The sequence below is a fragment of the Tasmannia lanceolata genome, unplaced genomic scaffold, assembly GCF_043159265.1.
Source record: "Tasmannia lanceolata isolate RefF3 unplaced genomic scaffold, GAP_Taslan_0.1 ptg000004l, whole genome shotgun sequence".
NCBI lineage: Eukaryota > Viridiplantae > Streptophyta > Magnoliopsida > Canellales > Winteraceae > Tasmannia > Tasmannia lanceolata.
The window spans coordinates 5,505,394-5,531,130 of record NW_027518681.1 but is presented as its reverse complement, the minus strand read 5'-3'; the positions used below and the strand labels follow the sequence as shown (position 1 = coordinate 5,531,130).

At 37.3% G+C, this 25,737-nt stretch overlaps 1 protein-coding gene across 1 annotated transcript; it reads right to left on the bottom strand.

Annotated features, from left to right (window-relative positions):
* Positions 1 to 227: 227 nt before the first annotated feature.
* On the bottom strand, positions 228 to 24,087 carry AGY1 (Albino or Glassy Yellow 1). The gene is made up of 20 exons (XM_077377756.1): positions 23,593 to 24,087; positions 22,897 to 22,969; positions 21,858 to 22,064; positions 17,521 to 17,624; positions 17,222 to 17,401; positions 16,592 to 16,810; positions 16,018 to 16,131; positions 15,159 to 15,272; positions 14,503 to 14,670; positions 10,348 to 10,523; positions 10,101 to 10,167; positions 9,847 to 9,993; positions 6,862 to 6,957; positions 6,703 to 6,771; positions 6,114 to 6,215; positions 2,750 to 3,001; positions 2,515 to 2,582; positions 2,315 to 2,432; positions 1,579 to 1,818; positions 228 to 678 (listed from the first exon to the last, which is right to left on the bottom strand). Exons 1-20 carry the CDS (start codon positions 24,004 to 24,006, stop codon positions 559 to 561), a joined length of 3,048 nt encoding a protein of 1,015 aa, XP_077233871.1. The 5' UTR covers positions 24,007 to 24,087; the 3' UTR covers positions 228 to 558.
* Between the last annotated feature and the right edge of the window lie 1,650 nt (positions 24,088 to 25,737).

Here is a 25,737-nt window from a genome sequence, read left to right as displayed (position 1 = left end):
AGATATCATCAAGACTTCATTACCTAATTAGAACATTTCGGCTCCTCAGAGGATGCCGGAGACATTTTCATTACTTGATTTCTTTCTCCTCATCCCAATATGTCAATGATTCACTATCTTACTTCCTGTTTTTTTTTAGCTTTTTTCTTAAAACGGCAAAACTACCTCTCCTTGTGCCATGTGGCGTGTAGGGATTTGTTTGGTTCCGCTCTCGGTTAGGCAACCAGTGTCCATAACAGCGCTCTATTTAGAACAGCATAGAAAAATTGCACCCACAATCCAATTAGATTGCACACCCAAGCAACCCTGAAATCAATACAAAAATCAATCTATCTTTTCATTCAGCTCTATACTTCATTTCTTGACATTTAACTCTCCTGCATTGATTGTTGAGGTGATTTTCTTATGGTACAACAGATAGGGTGCCTGAAAGACTTTTTATGGGCATCCAGCTTTTCTGCACTTCGAAAAAGGCCGGGCTTCTTCTCTTTTAAGTTTTGGAAGAAGCCTCTACCTCGACGGCGTATATGGGTCTCTGAGTCTCTCAAAACCAACAGTTTACGAGGATGCCTTTACTGCACCAACTGGGTTTGAGTCGCTATCGCTTCCCCTTCCACTGGAAACAACTTTTCTCGAATTTTCATCGCCTCTTTGATCCTTCACCATTACTGGTTTGAACTGTAGAGAACATATTGCATATGTCAACAAATAGAAATAAACTTGATGGGACTGAACCCCATGCAATTAAAAGTCAAAACACTCAATGGAAAAGTATGTTCAATTTCCTTTATATCGTGTAAAAAACCGAGAAATACCTTCTCAACTAGGATCATGCACGAAGTGCAGCAAAACGTCAAGATAAGACTGAGAGGAACTCAATTAAAAAAAACACAAGATTTACGTGGTTCGACAGTGTGCCTACGTTCACGAGAGAAGAGTTTCACTATTTCGGTTTAGGGTTACAAAACTCCTTTCTGCCGGTCAAGAAATAAAAAAGAAAACCTTACACCTGTGACCCTAATGTGTGGCTTATATCAATGCCACTGCATCAAGGAAATTACCCAAATACCCTTCAATGCAAAACCGAAAATACTAGAATACAAGACATCTGCACAACATCAAGTACGCTTTGGATGTTGATTTATACTAGTTTGACACAATGAAAAACTCGCTCTTTTGTTGTTGAGAGCACATCAGGTACCAAGTGCAGTAGAACCTTCATACCTAATGCTGCTGGGATTGGCTAGAAGGCACTAGCTAATAGAGGTTAGGTAGAAGAGATGTGTACAGATGTCTGAATATGAAGAACACAGTTTCCTTAAATAAATAACACATCAAAAATTCTGTAATAGCAGTTATTAAGAATGGGTATTATTGAATAAATTGATCTGAAGCTCATATAAAGAACAATCAGAAGCCACACAAGCCCACACTTGTCAACCATGATTTGTAGCCTAAAGTGGCTAAGGAAAGAGACCAAGTATATCAGTACCAGACTAGATTAGGAGATGAATTGCATGCTTGGGAAAAAAGAAAAATACGGGAGGGAAGCCTCAAGAATTGGGAGATGGGACAAACCTGGTAGATAGCATATATGACATTCCTACGAATCTGTGCCATCATTTCCAAAAAGAGATTGTACCCTTCGAGCTTGTACTCAATAAGAGGGTCTCGCTGTGCATATCCCCGTAAGCCCACGGCTTGCTGGACAAATTTCAGTGCTTGCAAGTGTTCCTTCCATAGCCTATCGATGTTGCTCAGAATGAGGAACCTCTCAGCTTCCTTCATCAACCCTGGTGCTTCCTTCTCCACTATTTCCTGCAAATTTTTTTTTTTGGGAAAAGGAATTAAATTAAAAAACTTGAGGTTCTGAAATTTTAATGGCATAGGATCCTTCCAAACATGTGAATACTAGATGAAGCCAAGGTTTTTACATAGAGAATTAATCTTTGTATCTATGGGAAAAACAACAACAAAAAAGGACAAGCGTGCTTTTATGTTGCATAACTATTTGATTCATAGAGGTGACTTCCATTCAGGTATGACATGAACTCTGTACTTTGATGTGCTAATCTCCAAAAAAAGAGAGCATGTTGATGAGTGCAAGTTTATTTATTTTGTTGTGGTGGCTACAAAAGAATAGCATCGACAAGGGTGGTGTACTGGTTGTCAGTGATGGGAGTCGAGCAGTGGTAGATGAAAAATGAGAAGGTAGAAAAATAGAAAAATACACGTATTACTAATATAATCCTATTTTAATAGATTCTAAAATTTACATTCGTGAGGACGGGTCACAACAACAACAAACACTGACCCTTTTCTGTAGGTATGCTTCACGCCCCCGGAATTGAAGGTAGTCTCGCAAGTCCTCGTAGGTTGAAGATCTGCTCGCCAACAGCTCCACTGACAAATCATTCAACAGATAGCAGTACCTGCAAGTAGGAATCAAAGGAGAATTTGAAATGTTATAGAACAATAATAAAAAAGACCAAAAGTTGACAAGGCATATCTTACTGTTGAAGCTTTGAAATGAGTTTCTCGAGATCCCAGCTTTCCCTGGGAGCATCTGGACCAATATTTGCCTAGCCATGTGTCATAGTACAATTAGAAAAGTCAGTAAAAAAAATCCCAGCAAAACAAAGAGCAAATTTGGTTAGACTGTCATGTTCGACATGGTTGAGGACAATTAAAATATTGATGGTGGGAAGCCAATTGCTACCTCACTTCTGAGTTTTCAAAGCTGAGTTACCTCTAAAATATCATCCATCGTCAACTCAGCATATTCTATAAGAAGGGTTTGTAGGTTGTCAGATTGGAGGGCTCGCCTTCTTTCCGTGTATACACGGTCTCTTTGGCTGTTCAAAACCTCATCATATTCAAATAACTGCTTCCGGATATCAAAAAAATAGTTCTCCACCTTCCTTTGAGCCTCATCTAGGGCTTTTGTCAGCATTTTGGACTCAATTGGTAGGTCTTCAACTCTGAAGGCTCTCATTAAACCCTACATCAGTTAAGAGCATTTCAGTAACAGTATCCGCTGGAGAAAGTAGTGCATACAAGTTTACTTAGAAAAGAAAAAGAAAACAAAAGAAAGAGGCTTGCCGGTTGTCATAATGGTTAACCGGGATTGCCATTTCTCCCTACTGATCTATCCACAAGCACATATTCGTCTTAGAAAGTTCCAGTACTCAGTGGTACTATAGCCTATGGGCCTATGGCCAATGTTTTGTACATATGCTTTTTCTGTGGGCAATGTGAGAGGTTCTATGAAGACCTGAATCCACAATGTCTTGCTTAAGGGTGAGTTTTAAGGTTATTCCAGTAGAGTCCTTTCCTTTCCACAGGCCTAATTTTCCCCTCTAAAATCTTGCATTCTGCCCTGAATCCACAATGTCTTGCTTAAGGGTGAGTTTTAAGGTTATTCCAGTAGAGTCCTTTCTTTTCCACCAGCCTAATTTTCCCCTCTAAAATATTAATATTGCATTCTTCTGGTGCCTGATTCGAGATTATAACTCTCAATGATCCTATTAATTTGTCAAACTAAACAAGTATAATGTATTGGTTGATATTCATATACATAATAGCTAGAGGTGTGGAAGATAAAAGTGGAAAGGATGTAAGAGAATCACAACTACTTTGACGCTACTAGACAAAGACTTGGCCAAGTTCACTTTGTAGTCAGCAAGTCACAAAAGGAACAAATTCATAAAACCAATTGTGGTCAGCAACCATGGGGCACATTTTGTTAACTGAAGCATGTGATTAACTTAATATGAAGTTTCCTCTGCATTTCTACTTGTACAACACTAAATAATAGCTTTTATTAACCTGAACCGGGCCCCTACGCAATGAAACAAGACTGATATTATATCCAAAAGGGAAAGGCTCCCCTTCTACTTTAAAGGCGGTCCATTAATGCTACTAACAAGCTTGAGTCAAGTGGAGTTTTCAGGAAGATCCATTTCAAGAGTCGATCTCATGAGTAGGAACTGGCTCGAGCTCGTTAGTAGGCATTTTCGAGTTCTGCTTCTCACTTCTGCTCCTGTACATGAACTTGGCCCCATCATGTGTGGAGAATGCCCCCCTTACGGCACGGCTTAGTCAGTTATTCTCGCAGTTCGGAGTTGATTCGGACCGCCACTTCTCTGAAAGCATGGTTCTTGCCTCCCTCTCTTCTCCCTCCTTGGAGCTCGTCCATTCGTCGGGTGATCCCTTGCTCTCACGTTCGAGTGTTTGCTTGTCGTTTATTAAGTTATACCGTGAAGTAACATAGGTATAGATTCTAAAGTACACAATCACTCTCCAATGAATGATATGGATGAAATGAATGATCTATATATAGTTACCCGAAATTTCCTAGTTCCCCAGAAACTTGTTTCAGAAGTTAAGTTCTTCTCGCTTCCCAAATTCAGGGGAAGTGCGCCATTTCCTCTTAATTAAGAGTACGCTTCTTATTTAGGTGAATATATCTTCCTAAAGTATATTTTCTCAGTTGAAGGAGCGTATTTAAAAAAGAGCTCTAAAAACATTTGAAAACTTATTTTAAGTAAAAATTACATGGACCTTTTTCAAAAACTTAACATTAAATATATGTGAATAAAACATATGAAACTGCAAATTTCTAAAATTTGTAATTCTAATTAGTTGTGAAGTCTTCTTTTCTACTTGCAATCCTTACCTATATTAACGCTTCTTAACCTACTACAATCGTACTCTTTCTATGTACTTGTTCGCTTCCAATGAGGCTTCTTACATTCTTCATGTTGACTTTCAATGACGCTTACCACATTTCCTCTTTTCTAAACCCCACACATCCTGCTTTCACTTCCCGCATCGCTTCTCGCACTTGCTTCCCACTCTGGCAACTATGGTCTATGGGTCTATATCACTTGGGTGCCTTTTCACTTATCATGTTTCCAATGTCGATGGGTAATTAGCATTCAAAAAAAATTGTCAATGGGTAATGATACTGCGGAGTAGATGACAATATTCTAAAGCTGTCAAGGCATTCTAACCCAACTTTTAGAGAATAATGCAATCCTGGTAATAGGTATCCCTGAACACATTTGAAAATCAGTCGTATATGCATCTCTTCAGATAATTCAAATAATTCAGGCCAAGCGAAAAATTAATCCTTCATCAAAGGATCAGCAGTTCACCTAGTAATCACAAAAGGATTCACAATCATAAATAAAACTAATAGTGGTAAGGAACCCTGGGACACTTTGTTAACTGAAGCATGTGATTAATTGAAAAGTTTCATCTGCATTTCTAATCGTAGTACAATAAACAGCAACTTATGTTAAGATGGAATGTGAAGTAAAATATAAACAGCATCTTAAGTAGAATTACTCCCAAGTAAACTGATATGGATGAATGAATGGTCTGCATCATTTACAGAAGAAGTTGTGTGCCTCTCCACTTAGTTATGCTTCCAATGTCATTGGATCATGACACTGAGAAGTTGATGACATTTCTAAAGCTGCCTGACATTTTAATCTGAGTTTCAGGGAATAATCAACTACTTGGAATAGGTATCCTGAGCACATTTGATAATCATTAGTATATGCATCTCTTCAGTTAACCCAAATCATTCAAGGCAAGCGGAAAAAAAAATCCTAAATCATAGGTTCAGCTTCAGCAATTCATAAAACATTGGAAGATACAACTGATAAAATGTTCCACATAGCACATGAGATCGAACGATTGTCCCTCGAAGAGAATTTGATAGCAATCCCGATAATGATCAGATGATGACAGAATGTGTATTATTTGTTTCATTATAAGTTTTAGAGATTTGCTATGGCTAGGGACCATCGTAGAGGGCATTTCACAGGCTTGCTGTTGCATGAGAGAGCAGCCACATAGGCTTACTTTACATTGTCTTCTTTATTTTATACATCTGAGGTGGCTGCTCTCACATGAAACAGCCGGCCCGTAAAATCCCTTCTGAGATGGTCCCTAGCAAATCTCTAAGTTTTTAACGCTTTGTCCTGTGACTTTATTCTTATAATACTGTTTCTGAAAAATTCTAGTCCACAGCTTCAAGATCTTCATGGTCCGAGAATTTGTAGAAAGAAAAAAGGCAATGACAAAGTGAGAACAAGCAATACCTGAATGCGGTCTCCACCGAAAATACGGAAGATGTTATCTTCAAGACTGAGGAAGAACCGTGAGCTTCCAGGATCCCCTTGCCGACCAGTACGTCCACGAAGCTGTATGCATACAAATTAAGAAATTGCCAACAGATATACAAGAATACCACAACAATTCCATGCTCATGCTTTATCCAAATTGGACAAAATAACTTATGCGCATGTATTTCCCAACAGTCCACAAACAAGGAAAACAAGTAATGGGGAAGGTAGAAAGAGAAGAAATATGAAAAATAGGAAGAAGAAATATTTCGTGGAGATTGAAATCCCATCCCGCAACTTGTTTTATATAGAATTTTCATATAAACTGGAACCATACATGATGGGCCCCATCCTACTAGTGTAACTAATATTAAGACACTAATTGAAAACTGTAATGAAAATGAACAGGAAACTATTTTAACTCTTAGCAGTAACATTGGCGATTTCTACTATTCATCGTATGAAAAATGTGAATTGTAAAGAAAATTTACTTTATAGAGAAGGGCGGATGCTCTCATATAGTTACAGAAGTGTTCATATCGACAAGTCAAATAGAAACTTCTACCTGATTGTCAATTCGTCGTGATTCATGGCGTTCTGTACCAATTACATGAAGCCCACCCGCTAAAACAACCTGACAAATGTACAAATAAAAAACTAATTATGGTGAGCGTAATCTTGATATCAGCATCCAAAACCATTATTAGCAAGGAGTAAATTAGACCTTCTTTCTTTCCTCCTCAGTATATGTTTTATATTCTTCAACAATTCCTGTAAAGGCACCCCGCAGCTTTGCTATGACTTCATCTCTACTAGGCCCCTATAATTTCCAAAAGCATGGTTATTAGTTCTATTACACATACCAACTCGTAACAGTCAAGAACAGATAAATATCTAGTTTATACACATTACATATTAATGAATCTGCAAAGAACTGCAGGTAATCAACAAAAATTCATGATATGAAACATAGACTCGAGTCTCTACAGGCTCTGGGCAACTAAACTTCAAGTGGATTCATATAAGTATTTTGAAGAAATTGAGGAGGAAAACAGCCAGACTACTTGATTAATCAGCAAGCATATCATTGGAGGAGTGGGCGTCCCACAGTTGATCTTGGATTTGAGTACATGTACATGTATTATTATCCTGTCAAGATCGGGCCCTGAGAAAGTTAAAACTCCGTTCAGTTTGCTTGACATTGGTGCTCAATGGGTAAGATCAATAACAGTAGTCATAAGTGATTGAAGATTAGAGAGGTTTTCATGATGGTGAGGAGCAGTTGTGCTCTTTCATACTGACTGAATTGGAATGATAGTCATACCTGCATGGGTGTTGGGTTTCTTAAACAAATATCTACAGCTTTTATTAACTTAACCACTCTCTTCTAATTCCTCGACATGACTCTCCAGAGGCCACTTTCCAGTTTCAAGTCTACACTCCACACGGTTAAGGTGGTGCAACAGTGCAAGACACGATAACTAAGTATGGTATGGACTTCAGCGTCTCCTTGGCTACAGTCAGCAGCATTAGTTTATGGCTTTGGATCTTTTGCAGGTTTGTCTCCTTTCAAAAAAGAAGGAAAAAAAAATGAGGACCTGGTTTGTATTTGCTTTCCATTTATCTGTCATAAAAAAGCAGAGGCACACGAATGGTCTGAAGTCTGAATACAACAAATGTCGGGAAATTTTATTATTTCGACTTATGGAGAATTTTCATTAGTTTTATTTGATTTTTCCGAAAGTTTAGTGTAGTTTCTGCAGGGCAGAAACTTCTTTTTTGTTTGTTTCGAAGTAACTATGTTTTGGGATTTTAAAGCTTCCCTGCTGGTAGTTCTTTTGAAAAGTTGGTATGGGCAAAAAGAGAGCTCCAGGGGCGGGAATTTGTGGTCGATTGTGTGTGAGAGCGCACGCACGGTCGAAATTTGAAAGCACAGTTTCCCGCTTTGTACTTTCTTTTTTTGTCCTGGGGATGACAATTGGGATCTTCTGGTTGGGTTTTTTCAACCTGATTTCGAAATTTGAGGATCAGATCCTTTTCTGCTGTTTTTTCTTGCAGGTGAAAGGGGGTGGCGCTTGAGGTGTTCTTCCTTTGAAATTGATTTGAAAATTTTCCATTACTGTTTTATCGCCCAGGTAGGTCTTCTGATATTTCCTCTAGTGGCCCTGCATTAAGTACAACAGGGATTTGTGGCCCAAGGTCTGAGGATAGGCTGACATTTGCAGACTTCTGCCGGGTTTCATTTCCAGATTTGTGAACCCTTTCGTTCTCGGTTTCATTTGTCCCATTTCCAGATCTGTGAACCCATTTCTTCTCGGTTTCATTTGTCCCGACATTTGCATTTCCAGCTCTTGTCACATCTGTTTCATTTCCATTTTGGGTAGAGTTGATTTTTTTAATTCTGTTTTTTTCCAAATTCGCCATTTCCTTCAACCTTTGGATGTGGTTTTCGATTTCTGGGGTATCGAGCTTCATGCTCAGAACCTTGCTGATGGAGGGGGCTCAAGGAGATGGGAGCTTCTGTTCTTCTCTGGGTGCATGAGCCGGGGATTCCATTTTTTTTTCTTCTTTTTTTTCCAGAAGACCCATTTTCCTTTTGCTCTTCTTGTCTCCTCAGTTCAGATACTTTTAGATTGCCCCCCTCATAATATTCGGCCAGCAACTGATCCAGTAGCCAGCGTTGAGTGAGATTTGGGTCAGGAGGTTTGGCAGCATACATGCAAGTATGCAACCTGGGGAGGTAGAAACCAGAAAAAAGAGAGGATGCAAGAAATACCCGATGGGAACTCAAAAAATCCCAGCCACTCAGGTTTTCCTCTGTTTTGCTGTTGTCGCTACCTGGAAAACCCGAAGAAAGCTTCTCTCTTCCTCTTCTTCATTCTCTGAGTATTTTCTTCATTCAGCTTTGAACTGCAGATTTTGAGTTGAGGAATGCACTGCACTCCAAAACCTTTCCCAAGTTCTTCAAATCTTCGAATATCAAAGCTGGACAAATCAGCAGAAGTATCACATTCTCTGTTTCATTCAGGAAGCTTTCTCAAGTTCTCGCTCTCACTGCAACTGCTTTTCTTCTACACAGGAGCTTCTCTTAACAGAAAGTTACAAACCCTTCTCAGGTTCTCATTTTCTTCTACACTACTGCAACAATCGTCTTCTACCATATCCACCCCCTCCTCCACCCCCCCCCCCCCCGCGCACGCACACACACACACACACTTCCTTTCTGCACTTACCTAACCATCTGTTCCGAAACTATATTTCTTCTGGTAGAAACAAGTAAGTAATGGATACAAAATTCTACAACACCCCTAATGGGCTCCCCCTTTTCTTCTTCGCTTGATGATCCCCATCAAATTCAAAATTCATGCAAAAATTTTAAGTTTACTTCATACACTACCAACAAATTGGTATGTCTAGGACTTGTTCTAGAGTAGCAGATCAGAACTGAAAACAAGAGACACGGCAATCAAACCTTCAGGATCATCTTTTGCCCTAATATCCTAGAAACAATAGTGGCATGAAAACAGCAACTACAAGTGTTGGGATGTGAAATTTACATGTATTCTTTTAATTTTCGGATCACTTGTTATACAATTACTCTTACCAAGAGTAAATCTTGCTGTTTACTAAATTTCAACTCTTAGTATTGCACCTGCAATTCAAATTAGATAAGCTGACCTCATCCAGTTAAATGTCTAAGGAATGTCACCTTTTCACATGAATACGAAAGTCTCTCTTCTGCTTCAAGCTCAGTCAATGATCTTTTGCCCCACGTTTTGACAGCTAACTCTACTGCATCCTCAGCTAATGAAATCTTGTCTTTGGATAGGTCACATGGGAATAACCTTTCATTCACCTGAAAGTCTCAACATGACGTATCAAAATAATGAAGTAACATAATAGTATAATAATATAACTCTTCACTAAATCCAATTTTTAATAAAACTAAAATAATAACTGTACCTTCCAAGTCTTTCTTGGAGGAAGTTTCTTCACAGATACAAAGACCCCTTCAATTGGTTTAACAACTCTATAGCATTCATGACATGTTAGAAACAATGTAGTATATGCAGATGATGTGCTCTTTTAGGTTTCTTGTGGTTTAAAACTGCATGAATCCCATCCGATAGAAATAGAAAAGATGGGATGCATCTATATAATAACAGAAAAAATAAATTAGGAGCAAATGTGAGCATGTATGCGGCAATACCTTGGCATAAGCATTTCGCGTAGTTTTAACCTTGCCATAAATTCTGCATTGCCGCCTAGAATAATATCAGTTCCACGACCTGCCATATTAGTAGCAATTGTTACAGCCCCAAGGCGGCCACTTTGTGCTACGATTTCTGCTTCCCTTTCGACATTCTCCGGTTTTGCATTGAGAACCTGCAAATGAAAAATGATGATTAAATGGGAAATTTCTAATGCCGAAGGCAAAGATATAAATGAAATTTTTCTGTGGTAATAAAAAAAAATTACCATTAAAAAAAAATTGGATTCAATCTTATAAATACTACCCAATGAGTTTTAGTTTGAAATATAAATGAAGCTTGTCTTTATCTAAACATGGATTTTCAAGCTAAGTATCATGCAATAATTGAATGATCTATACAACTTAGTAAGTTGATAGAAGAACGCCGATTTTTTTTATGAAGCTAGTCCAAACTAGGCGAAAAATTAATTGTGTGCTCTCTTTGAGGCGATCCTTGAGATTTAAATGGATCAGACGGGGAGGGCTGAATTTTCAAAAAAAAAAAAAAAAAGGAAGACGGGGAGGGTTGAAAGCATGGTTTAAAATTTTGGCCACTGACACCGATAGTACCTTGCTTCCGTGTCAGTCACGAATTTCGGTAATTTCGGCCAATTTTTTCCTGGATTTTTTCCTAGTTTGCCTTTGGGTGGCTCGTCCTGCTTAGCTCTCTCTTTGAGATAGCTTATACTGCTTTTTTGTCTTCTTTTCTTTCTTTCTAATTTGTATTCATGATTTTAAATTTTCACTGAAACCGATACGAAACAAGTGATATGTCTCCATTCCCATCCCCATCGAAATGCAAATCGAAACAAAAATCATAAGTGTATTAGTAATATACTATATTAGTATGTGTTACATAATTATATTTATATGAATTGCTTATGAAATGTGTTGTGTGTATATTGTATATATTTATATGAATTACATGTGAACTGTGATACGTACTGAATTATCAGACAGGTGCAACAACTCATATCACTAGGTGCTTGATATTGTTAAACCATTATGGAAGGATGCCTTGCTTATGTGATGATTTCTAAGTGTGTATCTGTGCTTACTAGCATTTCTTGAAGTTTCATATTAAAACTCTATCATTTGCATAGCTTTCCATACGTTTCCGTTATTTTACAAGACTTCCACCAAATTTCCAACTGAAACTGAAATGTTTCCATTTTTGAGGCGACCGAAACCAAAATTTAAATCCTTGTTTCTATCTACCCCCTTCGTTAATTAAAATATTACATGTTTAAAAAAAAAAACAGGAGAAAAAGTTGACCTACTATTTTCCTTAATTGAGGGTGTTGATGGACCAACATATTAGGCCAAGAAAATGTTCAATTAACACAAGGAGAATCTCATACCAAAAGTATCAGAATTTCATAAATAGGCCAAAAAATTGATACAAGAATAATGTGAGAAATAATATACCAAAAGTTGAAGAGTTTCATAAAAAAGCCAAAAATTGATGCAAGAATAATGTGAGAAATAAAGTAAAAAGAGATAAGAGATAAGAATATTGAGAAAACGGGTGGGAAAACGAAAAGGGACTTAAAAAAAATGCATAGAAATTTCTAAAGCATCATAGCCAACCAAAAGTCCTATGCATGTCACAGAAGTTGAAGGCAATGAACAAGCATTAATCAGTGTTTGTGTGCGATCTAGCACATAAGGAATGTGATAGATCAATCGATAGCCCAAATCTTTGATCAATAGGCCGAATCATCAATTGATAGATTGAGCCATCAACCGATAGGAAGTATGGAGCAATAGCACAGTAGAGAATCAAGGCGGATCAATAGCTTGAATAATTTGTAGATAGACCAGAACATCAACCAACACATTCAGTTGTTGAACGATGAATAACACGGAACAATAGTGGCAGAACTGCTTTTAGCAAGTTTTATTTTTAGTTATTCTTGTTTTTCAGCATGGTCCCTTACATATTTGCAAGCCTATTTCCGTGCAATTACCTTTAAATAGTAGCAGTTCTTTCAGGGTTTCTTTGAAGGTTTTGGAAGCCCATATATAACGACAAAGGAAGATCTACTGTTCTACCAAAAGTGAGCAAACTCTCTTGCTCGTAGTGGGGTTGGGAGAGGCGAGTTTGAGGTTTTTGATCATCTTCCACCTTGAGGGTCGCGTTGTATTTTGCTGCTATTTATATTGTCCTTGACCATCTCAACTGAGAGTTTCTCTTCCTTCAATAAAAGATTTTACCATTCAATTTTTTTTTTTGATAATTTTCATGCATTGAGGAAAGTGCACACACATGTGATAAGCACGTTACACGTGTGCCAATTGCTGCAGTGCATGGAAGACACATGTCATTGAGAAGTATGGAGCGAGCAATGGCCGCCTTAGTTGTGATAATCGGTGCTGATGAGGCTAGCATGTACATTTGGGACATGTTACAAGATCCGATGTCATTTGCATGGTTATTGATTTGTCTTAGGCAACATTGTCATTGATCGAGGGTGGGTGCAATGTTGATCAACTAATGTGTCTTGTGTACTCAATGACATTTACATGGATGCCCTAGGGTGGATACTATGCTTAGACTGAGGCAGCTTCGGTCTATGAAGTCATCTAGGTAACCACGAAGGCTTAGGTAACCACCTAGATCCGGAGCAGACTCTTGGAACTTGGACCGGGGAGTCAGGAGTACAATCCATAGAAGAAGAAAAGGCTAGTTTCCCATTAGGTAAGAAAAAAACCTACAAATGAGGGTTTATCAACCGCTAGACCTTAAAAAAACTTCTTTCCTCCCTTTCAATATAATTCTATACATTATAGACAAAATATGTTGAAGGTCATACATGAATAGTAATATACAAAATATGTTAAAGTTTATACATGAATAGTTCGCGTTTGAAATATAATTACACCTTGTATGCATCTACTAGACTCCTACTTATTTTATTTAGTAGTACTAATTTGAGAATAAACTGCCATTCTTCCTAAAATATGGTATATAATAAAATGATATCAAATCATATACATAGATCAAGAAGATTAATTTAACCCAAGATTTTATATCTAAGTAACTAGGCACCTATGGGATGCAGTCCCACTCAGCAATGTTAGGCATTTTGGCAACCTTAGTTGCATCGCTGGCTGCTCGTTAAGGCTCACTGATTGGTTGTTGAGGTGGTGCAGAACATCAAAGGATGCTGAAGCGGTCACTGTTAGTAATTTCGGGCGCGTTCGGCAACCATTTTAAAATTTGTTTCACCCTATTTTGTAGGCGCAAGAACGAGAGAAAATAGGGAAATCCCAAAAATCTTGTTCGGCTCACTGACCCACTACAAGCCCGTTTCTAAAGAATTTTCACTTTTGCGCATTTTTAACCCTAAAAAGATGGGATTCTGCGGAGCGACTCGGAGTTGCTTCCCAGATCTCATCAATCCGTTTCTCTCGGGGGTGGTGAGTGTGGTGGCGTTAGGGCATTTGAAAAAATGTAAGCTTTGTTGATGATGTCTTTGGTAACAGATAATGATGAGGTAATGAAAGGGAGATCAGATGGTTGGCTAATCAAAATAAGAGGGCAAGCTTATCAAAAGGATCATATGTCTGATAAGCTTAAAGGGCAAAAGACCATTATGGGAGTGAGTTAACATTATAACATAATAAGTGATCCCGATGGACCAACATTGAAAGATTGAAGGATAGATTGGATGCCAAGGGATACACTTAAACATACGGCATAGATTATTTTGAGATTTTCTCTCCAGTTACAAGGATTAATTTTGTTTATGTCATCATTTCTATTGCTAACACTATGGCTGGCCATTATCTCAACTTGATGTAAAAAAGGCCTTTCAGTATAGGGATCTTAGTGAGGAAGTATATGTGGAGCAACCCCGGGAAGGTTTTTTTAATGCAAATATTCTCATTTGGAAACTACTTGTTAAATATTTTCTTATCAACATGAATTTAAATGTGAAAGAAAAGCATCAACCTTCAAATTTAAAGTACAAAACTCATGGAAAACAAAATTTATATGGCTAATGATGAATTAAAAATCCAAAAAAATAAAAAACAATATACGGCTGCAATGAGAACCTTAACACAGCTAAAAGAATATCAGTTTCTACAATATTATTTACTCCTCACCTCATGGGGAATTCCAGCTTCCTGCAACTGTTCTGACAAAGAGTCGCTTTGCTCAACACTAGTTGTCCCAACAAGCACAGGGCGACCAGTCTTGTGCATTCTAGAAATCTCTACCACAACAGCACGCCATTTTCCAATAGTTGCCTTGAAAACTACGTCAGACTCATCCTATAAAACATAAAATTAAGTTAAAAAATATCATACAAGTTCATTTTCCAAAAAGATGATGCATTATAAGTTTAAGAACATATCTAGCATTCTAGATGCAAACGTTTTTTTTCAAATTTAGAACAATATAGATAGAGAGTGATGGACTTTGATGATTTCAGTCTCTCAAGTCAACATTAGAAATACAGCAATAATGTACCTTTAAAGAGATAAAAAGGAAGCCTTCAACAATATCTTTGTGAAAGGTCCACATTCCACAATGTAAACAATTCTACATGATTCTTTCAATATGTTGTCTGACATCATGTTTAAAACAACAACTCTCATGAGAACTCAGGCAATAAGTTATACAGAAAGAGCAAAGAAGTTACCTAGTTGTGTAAATGCAAATGCAAAAACAGAAGAAAACAAAAATTCATATTGTAATTTCAATTATTCCAAAACGTGCCATAAATAAAACCATGGAAATGAAGAACTCTAACATATACCTTTCTTATCATGGGCTTGTTTGTCGGCACGATTGTGACTTTCAATTTGTATATGCTTTCAAACTCTGTGCTTTCAGTGGCTGCAGTACCAGTCATGCCGCAAAGTTTTGGAAACTGTATTATTGGATAAAAACTAACATCAGACATTTAGAATAGGAGCGATGCTCCACTAAGAGATAGGATAAATACATGGTTTTAAATTTCCACTGCAGCTGACGCAAAATGACCGAAATGTTTCCATTTCCATCCACATCGAAACCAAAACAGAAACAACCAAAATGTATAAACCAAAATCGTAAGTATAATAGTGATATACTATGCCATTATGCATTACATAATTATATTTATATGACTTGCATGCAAAATGTGGTGCACGTATCTGTATAATGGGATTTGCTAGGGACCATCGTAGAAGGCATTTCGTGGACCCGATGTTGCATGAGAGAGCACACACCTCAGATGAATTAAATAAATAAGACAAAATCTGAGCCTGTGTGGCTGCTCTCTCATGCAACAGCCGGTCTGCGATGGTCCCTAGCAAATCCATAAACATTTATATGAATTACATTTTGGCATGTACTAAATTATTAGACATGCGCGACAGTGCATGCCACTAAGTGTTTGATGTTTTTAAACTATTATGGATGATTGTTTTGCTTATGAGTCTCTAAGCAAGTATTTGTGCTTATTCTAACATTTCTTGAAGTTTCATCTTTAAATTATATCATTTGTACATATTTCCATATGTTGCCCTGATTTTATAGGACTCCACCGAAATTTCCAACCAAAACCGAAAGATTTCCGTTTATGTGGCGACCGAAACCGAAATTTAAAACCGTGGATAAATATATACACCCACCTGGAGAAAGAAGTTTTGGTAGCTAATTGAGGCCAGGGTCACAGTTTCATTCTGGATCGGCAAGCCTTCTTTTGCTTCAACTGCCTGGTGAAGACCATCACTCCATCGTCTGCCCTGCCAGGAAACATGAAAATAAAGGGCGTAAATAAAATAATAAATTAGAATAGAGACAAAAGCATGGAATTTTTCTGGTAAACCAGAGAATGTTATAGTATTAAAAGCGAACCATTCCAATGAAAAGCAGAAAAACATTCTTAAAGGACCTCCAAATCAAACTCATACAGAAATAAACTTCTCAAGAACTGCACACCGTCATGTGTGCTTCCACCATTATGTGAAGAAGCCACAATAAATCTATGATGACCCCAGATAAAGTCCAGGATTGGCCATCATGAAGATTAAATGCATGGTTTCCCCATGAAGACCATTTCAAGATGGAAATAAGTAATTGGTTTCTTTCAATAATATATGATATAACAGGAAACAAAGAATTTCAACAACTTAAAAACAAGTGGTTGGAATAAAAGACTTCAAAAGACATTGGTAGGCTGAAATGCTGAATAAGGAGAAGTACCTGCATGACTCGACCAGTGAACTCATCCACAATAAGAACTTCCTTCCCACGGACAATGTAGTTTACATCTCTAAGAAAGAGTTCCTTTGCTTTTATTGCATTCAAAATGTAGGAGGCCCACTGTTCTCGGGGATCATATAAGTCTTTGACATCCAAAATTTCTTCAGTATCCTCGTAACCTTGTTCAGTAAGTAAAACAGTTTTCTGCTTCTCATCGACCTGAAAAGCAACCCAAATAAAAGATTATGGATATAATACTTTGTCGAGTTGTCTAACAATATTGATTACCAGTCTAACAATTTTTTCCTCAATATATATGAGAAGTTCTAATTTAAAAGAACTTCAGCATGTGAGAACTACAGTGAGATCAACTAGAAAGTGGAGGCATGGTTTTAAATTTCGGCCGAAATACCAAAATTTCAGATTTCGGCCGGGACCGAAATTTAAAACCGAAATCGAAATTTTAAAACTCCGGCCCACATTATAAGATTTTCACTGAAATTTCCACGGAAAACAAAATTTCAGTCCTTCAGTGGAGGTACCTAATAGACCACAACATGTAGTGCCATAAAAAATTTAACAGAAATGATTCATAAGATTTTAACATTTTCAAAATAGCTTTATTTTTACAGTGTAATGCAGATCACGTGCAAAAGCTGCAGCTATCTTGGCAGCTTTGTAGTACTGATCACTTGGTCTTTCTGCGGGTCCGGAGATGATGAGAGGCGTTCTTGCTTCATCAATAAGAATGGAATCAACTTCGTCGATCACACAGTAATTGAAACCCCTCACAACAAGTTCATCAACGCTCTGTAAATACATAAATGCCATTAGCATGCAGTCCAAGAAAGGGAAAGAGTAATAATTGTATAAGTAAAGAAGGTCTGCTACAGATGGAAAGAATGATCGGTATGGAAAAATTTACTTGCCGTGGCAAGATTATCTCTCAAGTAATCAAAACCCAGTTCACTGTTGGTGACATACGTTATGTCACATGAGTAATTTTCTCTTCTCTGTTCACTTGACATATTCTCTGCCAACAAAATTTATGCGTAAATAAGATCCAAAGAAATTTGTAGTAATGAAGCTTCCATGATAACAGTAATGATAATAAATACCTGTCAAGGAAGAAAAGAACATATGAATACATCGACTAAGGATTCTCAAAAAACAATGGTAAACAGTAACCAAGTATTATCATCCAAAAAAGAAAAAAGAAAAAAAAACTTATCAACTATTAGAGGGTCTAAGACTTGTATTAGTGTTAATTCATCTGAACAATAGCTAACAAAAAACAGCCAGACAAGACAATAGAAATTATCATAAATGAAGTTTCACCGAGAAATAAAAGGTAACAGAAAAGGTTACGATAAATAAGTCCAACACAATATTGGTAAGCACATGTGCTTTGTCTAATTAACAATTTCAAGCTAGGAAGCACGGGTACTCTCCCGGGGCTCCCGTACCCGTACCCGACACGTATTGGGTGCGGGTACGTTCGGGTACGTCCTGGGTACGTACCCACATTTTGAGAGAAAAAAAAAACCTCAAATTTGGTTGTTGGATGCGGGTCGGGTGCGCACCCACGCGTACCCGACACATGCTGGTTCTCCCAGCTGGTGTAAATTCTTCCTGCTTCTTCTCTCTCCTCTCTCCTCCCCTGTACTTAGTATTTACATGTAAACCATTTAAGTAAATGTCCATTTACTTAAGATTTACATGTAAATAACGGAATACCCCCCATTTGGATTTATTAAAAATAGTTTCAAGACCCAAATCTGAAAGGAAAAAATGTCAACTCTCCTGTTCTAGTAAAAAATTCGAAGAAAAATGGTCGGGTCAAAATTTTAACTTTCGTAACTTCCAAACGGTGGCTATTTTTCAAATTTTAAAAATTCGTAAAATCTATCATGTCCAAAAATTATTAAATCCCAAAAGTCCGGTATAAAAAATCTTACAATTTGGTGTCTAAAAATTATTCATCTTGTCAGGCACTGGTCAACACACTGGCGACAGACTTTTTTTTCTAATGAATGATGTCAGCCTCATGTTATGAAATATGGAACTTAATCACTTATGAAATGAAGAGTAATATTAGAATTTTCCATTTTGGTGATGTTATTGTTATTTGATTGTTGTCCAATTATTACTTTTTAATTTTTATAAATATATAAAAAAATATTATTATATTCGGCGTACCCGAACGTACCCGCACCCGTTTTTTCTGAAATCATGTACCCACGTACCCGTGTCGTGTCGTACCCGCACCCCGTACCCGTACGCATGCTTCATAGATTTCAAGTAATGGGATACATAAAATTATGCTTTTGAAGTTACTACGAACTGAATACATGAATGGTTTAGATCAATCATGGTCAGCCTAGTATGTACAATACAAGCTAGGATGCATAGTAATACAATGCATCCATAATGTGTATGATAATTCCTATATATATATGAGGAAAGTGTTGGTGAGCTTAAGCTCACCAAACTTATGGTGAGCTTAAGCGCCCCAATCACATGGGTCCCACACTTTCTGTGGTGATCCAAACCATTCATTTGCAAGGCCCTATCATAGATAGGGTGTGTACCAAAAATCAGCTCCATAGGATCATCCTAACCCCTCCATTTGTGGAGGACAAAAATGGGCAGATTTGTGGACAAATAATGTCTGTCCATTTTGACCTCCACAAATGGATGGGTTATGATGATCCTATGGAGCTGATTTTTGGTACACACCCCATCTATGTAAGGGCCTTTCAAATGAATGCTTTGGATCATCCTAACAAAGTAGGCCCCAATGTGATTGGGCGCTTAAGCTCAAGCTCACCAACACTTTCTTATATATATATATATATATATATATATATGAGAAAAGTGTTCGAGAAAAGTGTTCTTGCGCAGCTGCTCAGATAGCTTATCAGAGCAGCTGCTTCAAAAACTCATGTGGCCCCACATTTTTGGGGTGATCCAAAGCATTCATTTGGAAGGCCCTTCCATGAATACGGTGTGTACAAAAAATGAGCCCTTTAGGATCATCCTAACCCTGCCATTTGTGGAGGGGAAAAAGGTCAGAAACAGTGTCTGTCCATTTTCCCCTCCACCTTTGATTGGGTTAGGATAATCCTATAGGCTCTCTCTCTCTCTCTCTCTCTCTCTCTCTCTCTGTATATATATATATATATATATATATATATATATATATATATCCATTTTCCCCTCTTTCACCTCCACAGTTTGAAGGGTTGGGATGATCCTATGTAGCTGATTTTTTGGGCACCCCCTATCTAAGTCAGGGCCTATCAAATGACCGGTTCGGATCACCCCAAAAATGTGGGCCCGCCATGTTTTTAGCGGTCACCTCATATAAGCTTATATGAGGGGCCGCTCACAATCACTTTCCCCATATATATATATGAGAAAACATTTCCTACACACTTGTGTAGGTAAGTTAGCTACACACTAGCTTAAAATACAGTGGGGGCCCACATTGTTTGGGTGATCCAAACCATTCATTTGAATGGTCCTCACAGAGATAGGGTGTCCACAAAAAATCAGATCCATAGGATCACCCCAACCCTACGATTTGTGGAGGTAAAATGGACGTGTATAAACCTTCACAAATTAGTCCATTTTTTGCCTCCATAGTTTGAATGGTTGGGATGATCTTATGGATCTGATTTTTTGTGAACACCCTATCTATGTGAGGACCATTCAAATGAATGGTTTGGATCACCCAAACAATGTGGGCTCCCACTGTATTTTAAGCTAGTGTGTAGGTAACTTACCTACACAAGTGTGTAGGAAATGTTCTCTCTCTCTCTCTCTCTCTATATATATATATATATATATATATATATATATATATATATATATATATATATATATATATATATAGGGAAAGGTGTGCGTACTCGGTCGAGTAGATAAGCTTATCTACTCGGTCGGGTTAAAAACAGTGGGGGCCCACATTTTTTGGGTGATCCAAACCATTCATTTGAAAGGCCCTTACCTAGATAGGGTGTCCACCAAAAATCAGCCCCATAGGATCATCCTAACCCATGCAACAGTGGAGGGAAAAATGGGAAAAAATGGACAAACACAGCTTGTCCACAAATCTGCCCATTTTTCCCTCCGTTGTTGGATGGGTTAGGATGATCCTATGGGGCTGATTTTTCGTGGGCACCTTATCTAGGTAAGGGCCTTTCAAATGAATGGTTTGGATCACCCCAAAAATGTGGGCCCCCACTGTTTTTAACCCGACCGAGTAGATAAGCTTATCTACTCGACCGAGTACGCACACCTTTCCCATATATATATATATATATATATATATATATATATATATATATATAAACACACACACACATACATATTATAAATAGGGAAATGATGTTCCCGATATGTGTGTGTATTTATTGCAGACATAATACACGCACGCACACATACATTATATGTGTGTGTGTATTTATTGCAGACATAATACACGCACGCACACATACATTATATGTGTGTGCGTATTTATTGCGGACCATGTATGGGACAAAGAAAACAACAAAAGGGATAAATCTGCAGAAAAGATCAAAAGAGATCTTGGATTAGTACGAGTCTAAGCGGAGAAGAGAACAAGGGGTGAGTAATACTAGAATCTCTTTTAATAAAGTGAAGCAAGAAAACAAAAATACTCTAATCAAACTTTTTTTATTTTATTTTTAATACTCTAATCAAACTTCAAAGCGTGATTCTTGAGGATCTCCAAAAATGACATCTAAACAAGCTCCAAATATAGAGAGCAAATATCACGTGTTTTCTTTTATCAAGATGCAAGTATGTTACCGATCAAAAAAAGAAAAAAAGATGCAAGTATGTTTGGGCAAAACAAGATCTATATATTTTTATTTTTTATTGATAAACAAGCCTCTAGTTAGCAAAATTTTGATTATTTGATCTAGCAAACGTACTTCTGCAACATAAATTTAACTTATTTTACTTCTCCATGGAAGTAATTACCTGACAACCTCCATACCCAATAAAAAATAGAACAGTATCTAATTAAAAAAAAAAACCTCACTAAATAGAGAAGCATCTTATAATCATTAGATTTAAAAGAAAACAAAGAAAACGAAAATTCCGTATCAAAAGAGTAAAATCTCTCATAAAAAATCAGTCAATATATCCATTCAATTAAGATTCAATATTGGATCATAGCGAATAAAACATGACCAGGAAAACAGAAACAGATATTATTAAGAGGATGTGGACATACGTTGGATTAGGCCAACCTGCATTCCCAAAAACCGGGGAACTTGACCAACCCACTCACAATCACGCCGGGCAAGATAATCATTCACGGTAACAATGTGCACTCCTTTGCCACTCAATGCATTCAAATAAGCTGGTAAAATAGCAACAAGTGTCTTCCCTTCTCCTGTCCTCATTTCGGCTATCTCTCCCTTGTGAAGAACCATGGAACCTACACAATCAACACACATAAGCATTACATATTAAAAAAGAAGTGTAATAATAAAACGAATCTGAATTTGTTCTACTTTTAAACTCAAATAAAATTCAACTATTCAGTGCCCATCTCACGAGTAAATTTCAGGTAGGAAGGCTAAGTCCTGGCCCATATAACATGGTCCCTTCATAATGCTTGGATGTCTTTTAACCCATCTGGTTCACTAATATAATAAAAAAGCCAAGAAAATTATTTAACAAAAAATACCCAGAATCTTTCTTCCCCAAAAAAATTCACTGTCCAAAAGAAATTTTAAAAAAATGTTCCACAATTTGATGGTTTAGAGTTGACGAATTTTTATTTATTTTTGAATGGCACAGGTGACAAATTTGTTGTTCGAACTGCCAGAGCCATACCCCTCAAAACAAAATAGTGAAAGGCAAATATGACAACAATCAAAGAACTTTGTAGCTGAGATGCCAGAAACATGGATCTATAAATCGTGTCAATGCCTAAAGATGAGTATTTTAACAAGCTCCTAGCATAAAAGTAAAGGTAGTCAAATGAAGCACAGAAAAGTTGAAGTATGATACTATGAAATATGCTCAATTCCAAGCACTGATCCAGTGAAGACTTCATTCAATGTATGGCATAATAAAAGTCTTGCTAAATTGTCAATAAAACCTAAAAACCATCTTAGATTAGCCAGCGGTTATAAATTATTGAAAGTATTGTTCAGACATGATACAGCTTGAAGCTTAGAGTAAAACATCATTGTCAAGATGCAATTTATTGGTAGGTCAATGACCTTAACAGAACATCTATAATAAATGAGTGACTGATATACCTATAAGTTGTACATCAAAAGGACGAAGGCCCAATACTCTTTTTGAAGCTTCTCTAACAATAGCAAATGCTTCCTGCCAATGACGGTCCACCTTTCATAAGTATCATGTGTATTTGGTTCTTCCAATAAGATATCACAAGCAGTATTGACAGGAAAATATTAAAAGGAATTACAAACATCCAGAAGGAATTAATGAGTAACTCCCAGTAAAACTGAAAACCATAAACCATAATGCACAGTAACTCCCAGTATCAGCTCCACGCTGATACTAGCAAAAAAACACCAAAAGAGAGAGAGAGAGAGAGAGAGAGAGAGAGAGAGCTACTAGCAAAAAACCACTAAAAAAGGATTTTTTGCTTGAATTTTGCTAGTAGTTTGGTTGGGCAGAGAGAGAGAGCTACTAGCAAAAAACCACCAAAAAAGGGTTTTTTTGCTTGAATTTTGCTAGTAGTTTCGTTGGGCAGACAAGGAGACAAGCCAAGTAGTTTCCTGGTACATAGAAATTCTACATCTAACCAAAGTATTTTATTGACATAGAAGCCAAAAACCACACATAACCCATATAAAACCCGGGATATTGTTTCATAATTACCTGATCAGGGTTCCATGCTTCAATCAAATTTAAAAACAAAACAACAAGAACAAGTCAAAATTAAAACCCTATAACGATATTTAAAAAAAAAGATAACAACTTACAGGCAAAAGAGAATCCAAAGAATCACCCTGCCGAGCTCGTTCCTTCAAAACCGAAGTTCTCTCCCTCAATTCCAAATCAGACATCTCTGACATTTCTGATTCAAGCCCATTAATTAAATTAACAGTTCCTTCATACTGCTGCCTTGTGGCTTCACCTGTATCAGCTCCTCTGAAAATCCCACCAAGAAGACCTCCTAGAGAAGCGACAGGGCACAATTGCCGCGCTCTCGAGCCTCTGAATTTGGAGGCTTTTCCCCTAAAATCCCATAGATGGTGGGGATTTTCACCAAAAGGGGAGGTACCCATTTCAGTTTTGGGGGTGGAATTGGTTTGGAAGATGGAAAATTTGGATGAAAATGGAGGAAAATAAGAGGGGGTTTTCAGTACTGGCGTAAAAAAATTCGATGCTGCCATTTTTTTGCCCTTTTGTTTTGCGTTTGTTTGGGCTTTGCATGGGAGGATCTGTTTGTGGAGGGAAGGAGGAGAGAGTAGGAAGATAAGAGATATTGAGTATCTAAAGGGAAATGATATTTCCACCCCCTAAATTGTCCTTTTTCGTCTTATTTCATTTTTTTTATGAGAAATTATACGCTGCTCGACCGTGAAAATAAAAGGCGGTGAGAGAGAAAACCTCTCTCCTTTTATTTTTAATCTACGGGGCTTTCCCCGTTTTTTACTTTTCTTCTTTGGTTAAAAACCAAGGCAGCATGTTTTGTCTCCTTCCACCCTTTACATTTTTACAGTTTGGCATCATATAATTTCTCTTTTTCATAGGTATTTTTCATCTTATTTGAGTGAACCGGTATTTAGTATTTACTCTCCTGGAATGGGAAGTGATATTTTCACCCCTTTTAGTCCTCTCGCCACACCCCTTGAAGGGTAAAAACTAAAAAGAGTAGTCCTAAGTTCTTAACTCCTAAATACACCGAAGGATGGGTGGCCCAAGGACGAAGAGGGGATGAAAATATCATTTCTCTCCTGAAAATTAAATATATTGAGATTTTATATGGTGTAAGCCCTTATAATCTCCTACTTTTCAAAAAGTATACCGAACACATCATAGGATGATCCAAACCGTCCATACGATGGGCCACAACGTCAATAGGATATGGCCAAAAAATCATTAGGATGGAAATGATTTTTTGGTCGTATCCTATTTACGTTGTGGCTCATCGCATGGACGGTTTGGATCATCCTATAGTGCGGTCCATACAGTACCTTTTGAAAATTCCATAATATGTAGTTCCTCTATAGATCGGGGGGTTGGGATGATCCTATAGAAATGATTTTTTGGCCATATCTTTGTGGCCCATCATCGCATGGACAGTTTGGATCATCTATAGTGTGGTCCACACAGGTGACAATAAGGGGGATACACCATATAAAAACTCATATCTTAAACCTCTAAAAATAGATAAAGAAAACTAAAAATAGAAGAAAAGGTAGGAAACACAATATCACAACAATTATGAAAAAAATACGGTTTTGTTATCTTTCCTCTCACTCTTTCTAAGCTTTGGTTCTAAAACATTTTGTTGTTAGTTGGGTGGGCCCAATAATTAGTTATCATAGAGGAAAACACTTCTAAAACGGATTAATAAGTAAGATAGTGAAAATTAATCATGATTTTGTCAGTTTCCAATTGATTTTTGGCTTTTTTTGTGGGAATTTCTGCCCCTTCTTTGTCTTTATAGGCAGTCACGAGAGAGGCTCTGGTCTCTTTTTCCAAATGGGATTCCCCTTTTGCTAGCAACCCTCTATCTTATATTTTAATCGTATACCGATCAGAAGATCTGGACCGTCCATATTGATCGTATACCGATCATGCTGCAACACGAGGGGCAAAAACCCATCGGGCAATCCTAACTGTCCAAATTAACAGCTTTCAAACAATATATAATTCGTAGTCCACATTTAACAATAATTAAAATAAATAAATCAATCACACTTAGAATCTTCAAATAGTAGCCCATCTATAGTAGGGCCCATAAAAATGGACGGTCGGGATCATCCAACATTAAAACCACATAAACAGATATGAGATTTCTGGGCTAATTGTCAAACATCAAGTTATTTATGATTTCTGATCTTACTGACTATTCCTTAAAATCAAAATATAAATAATAAGAAACCTGCAAATCGTAT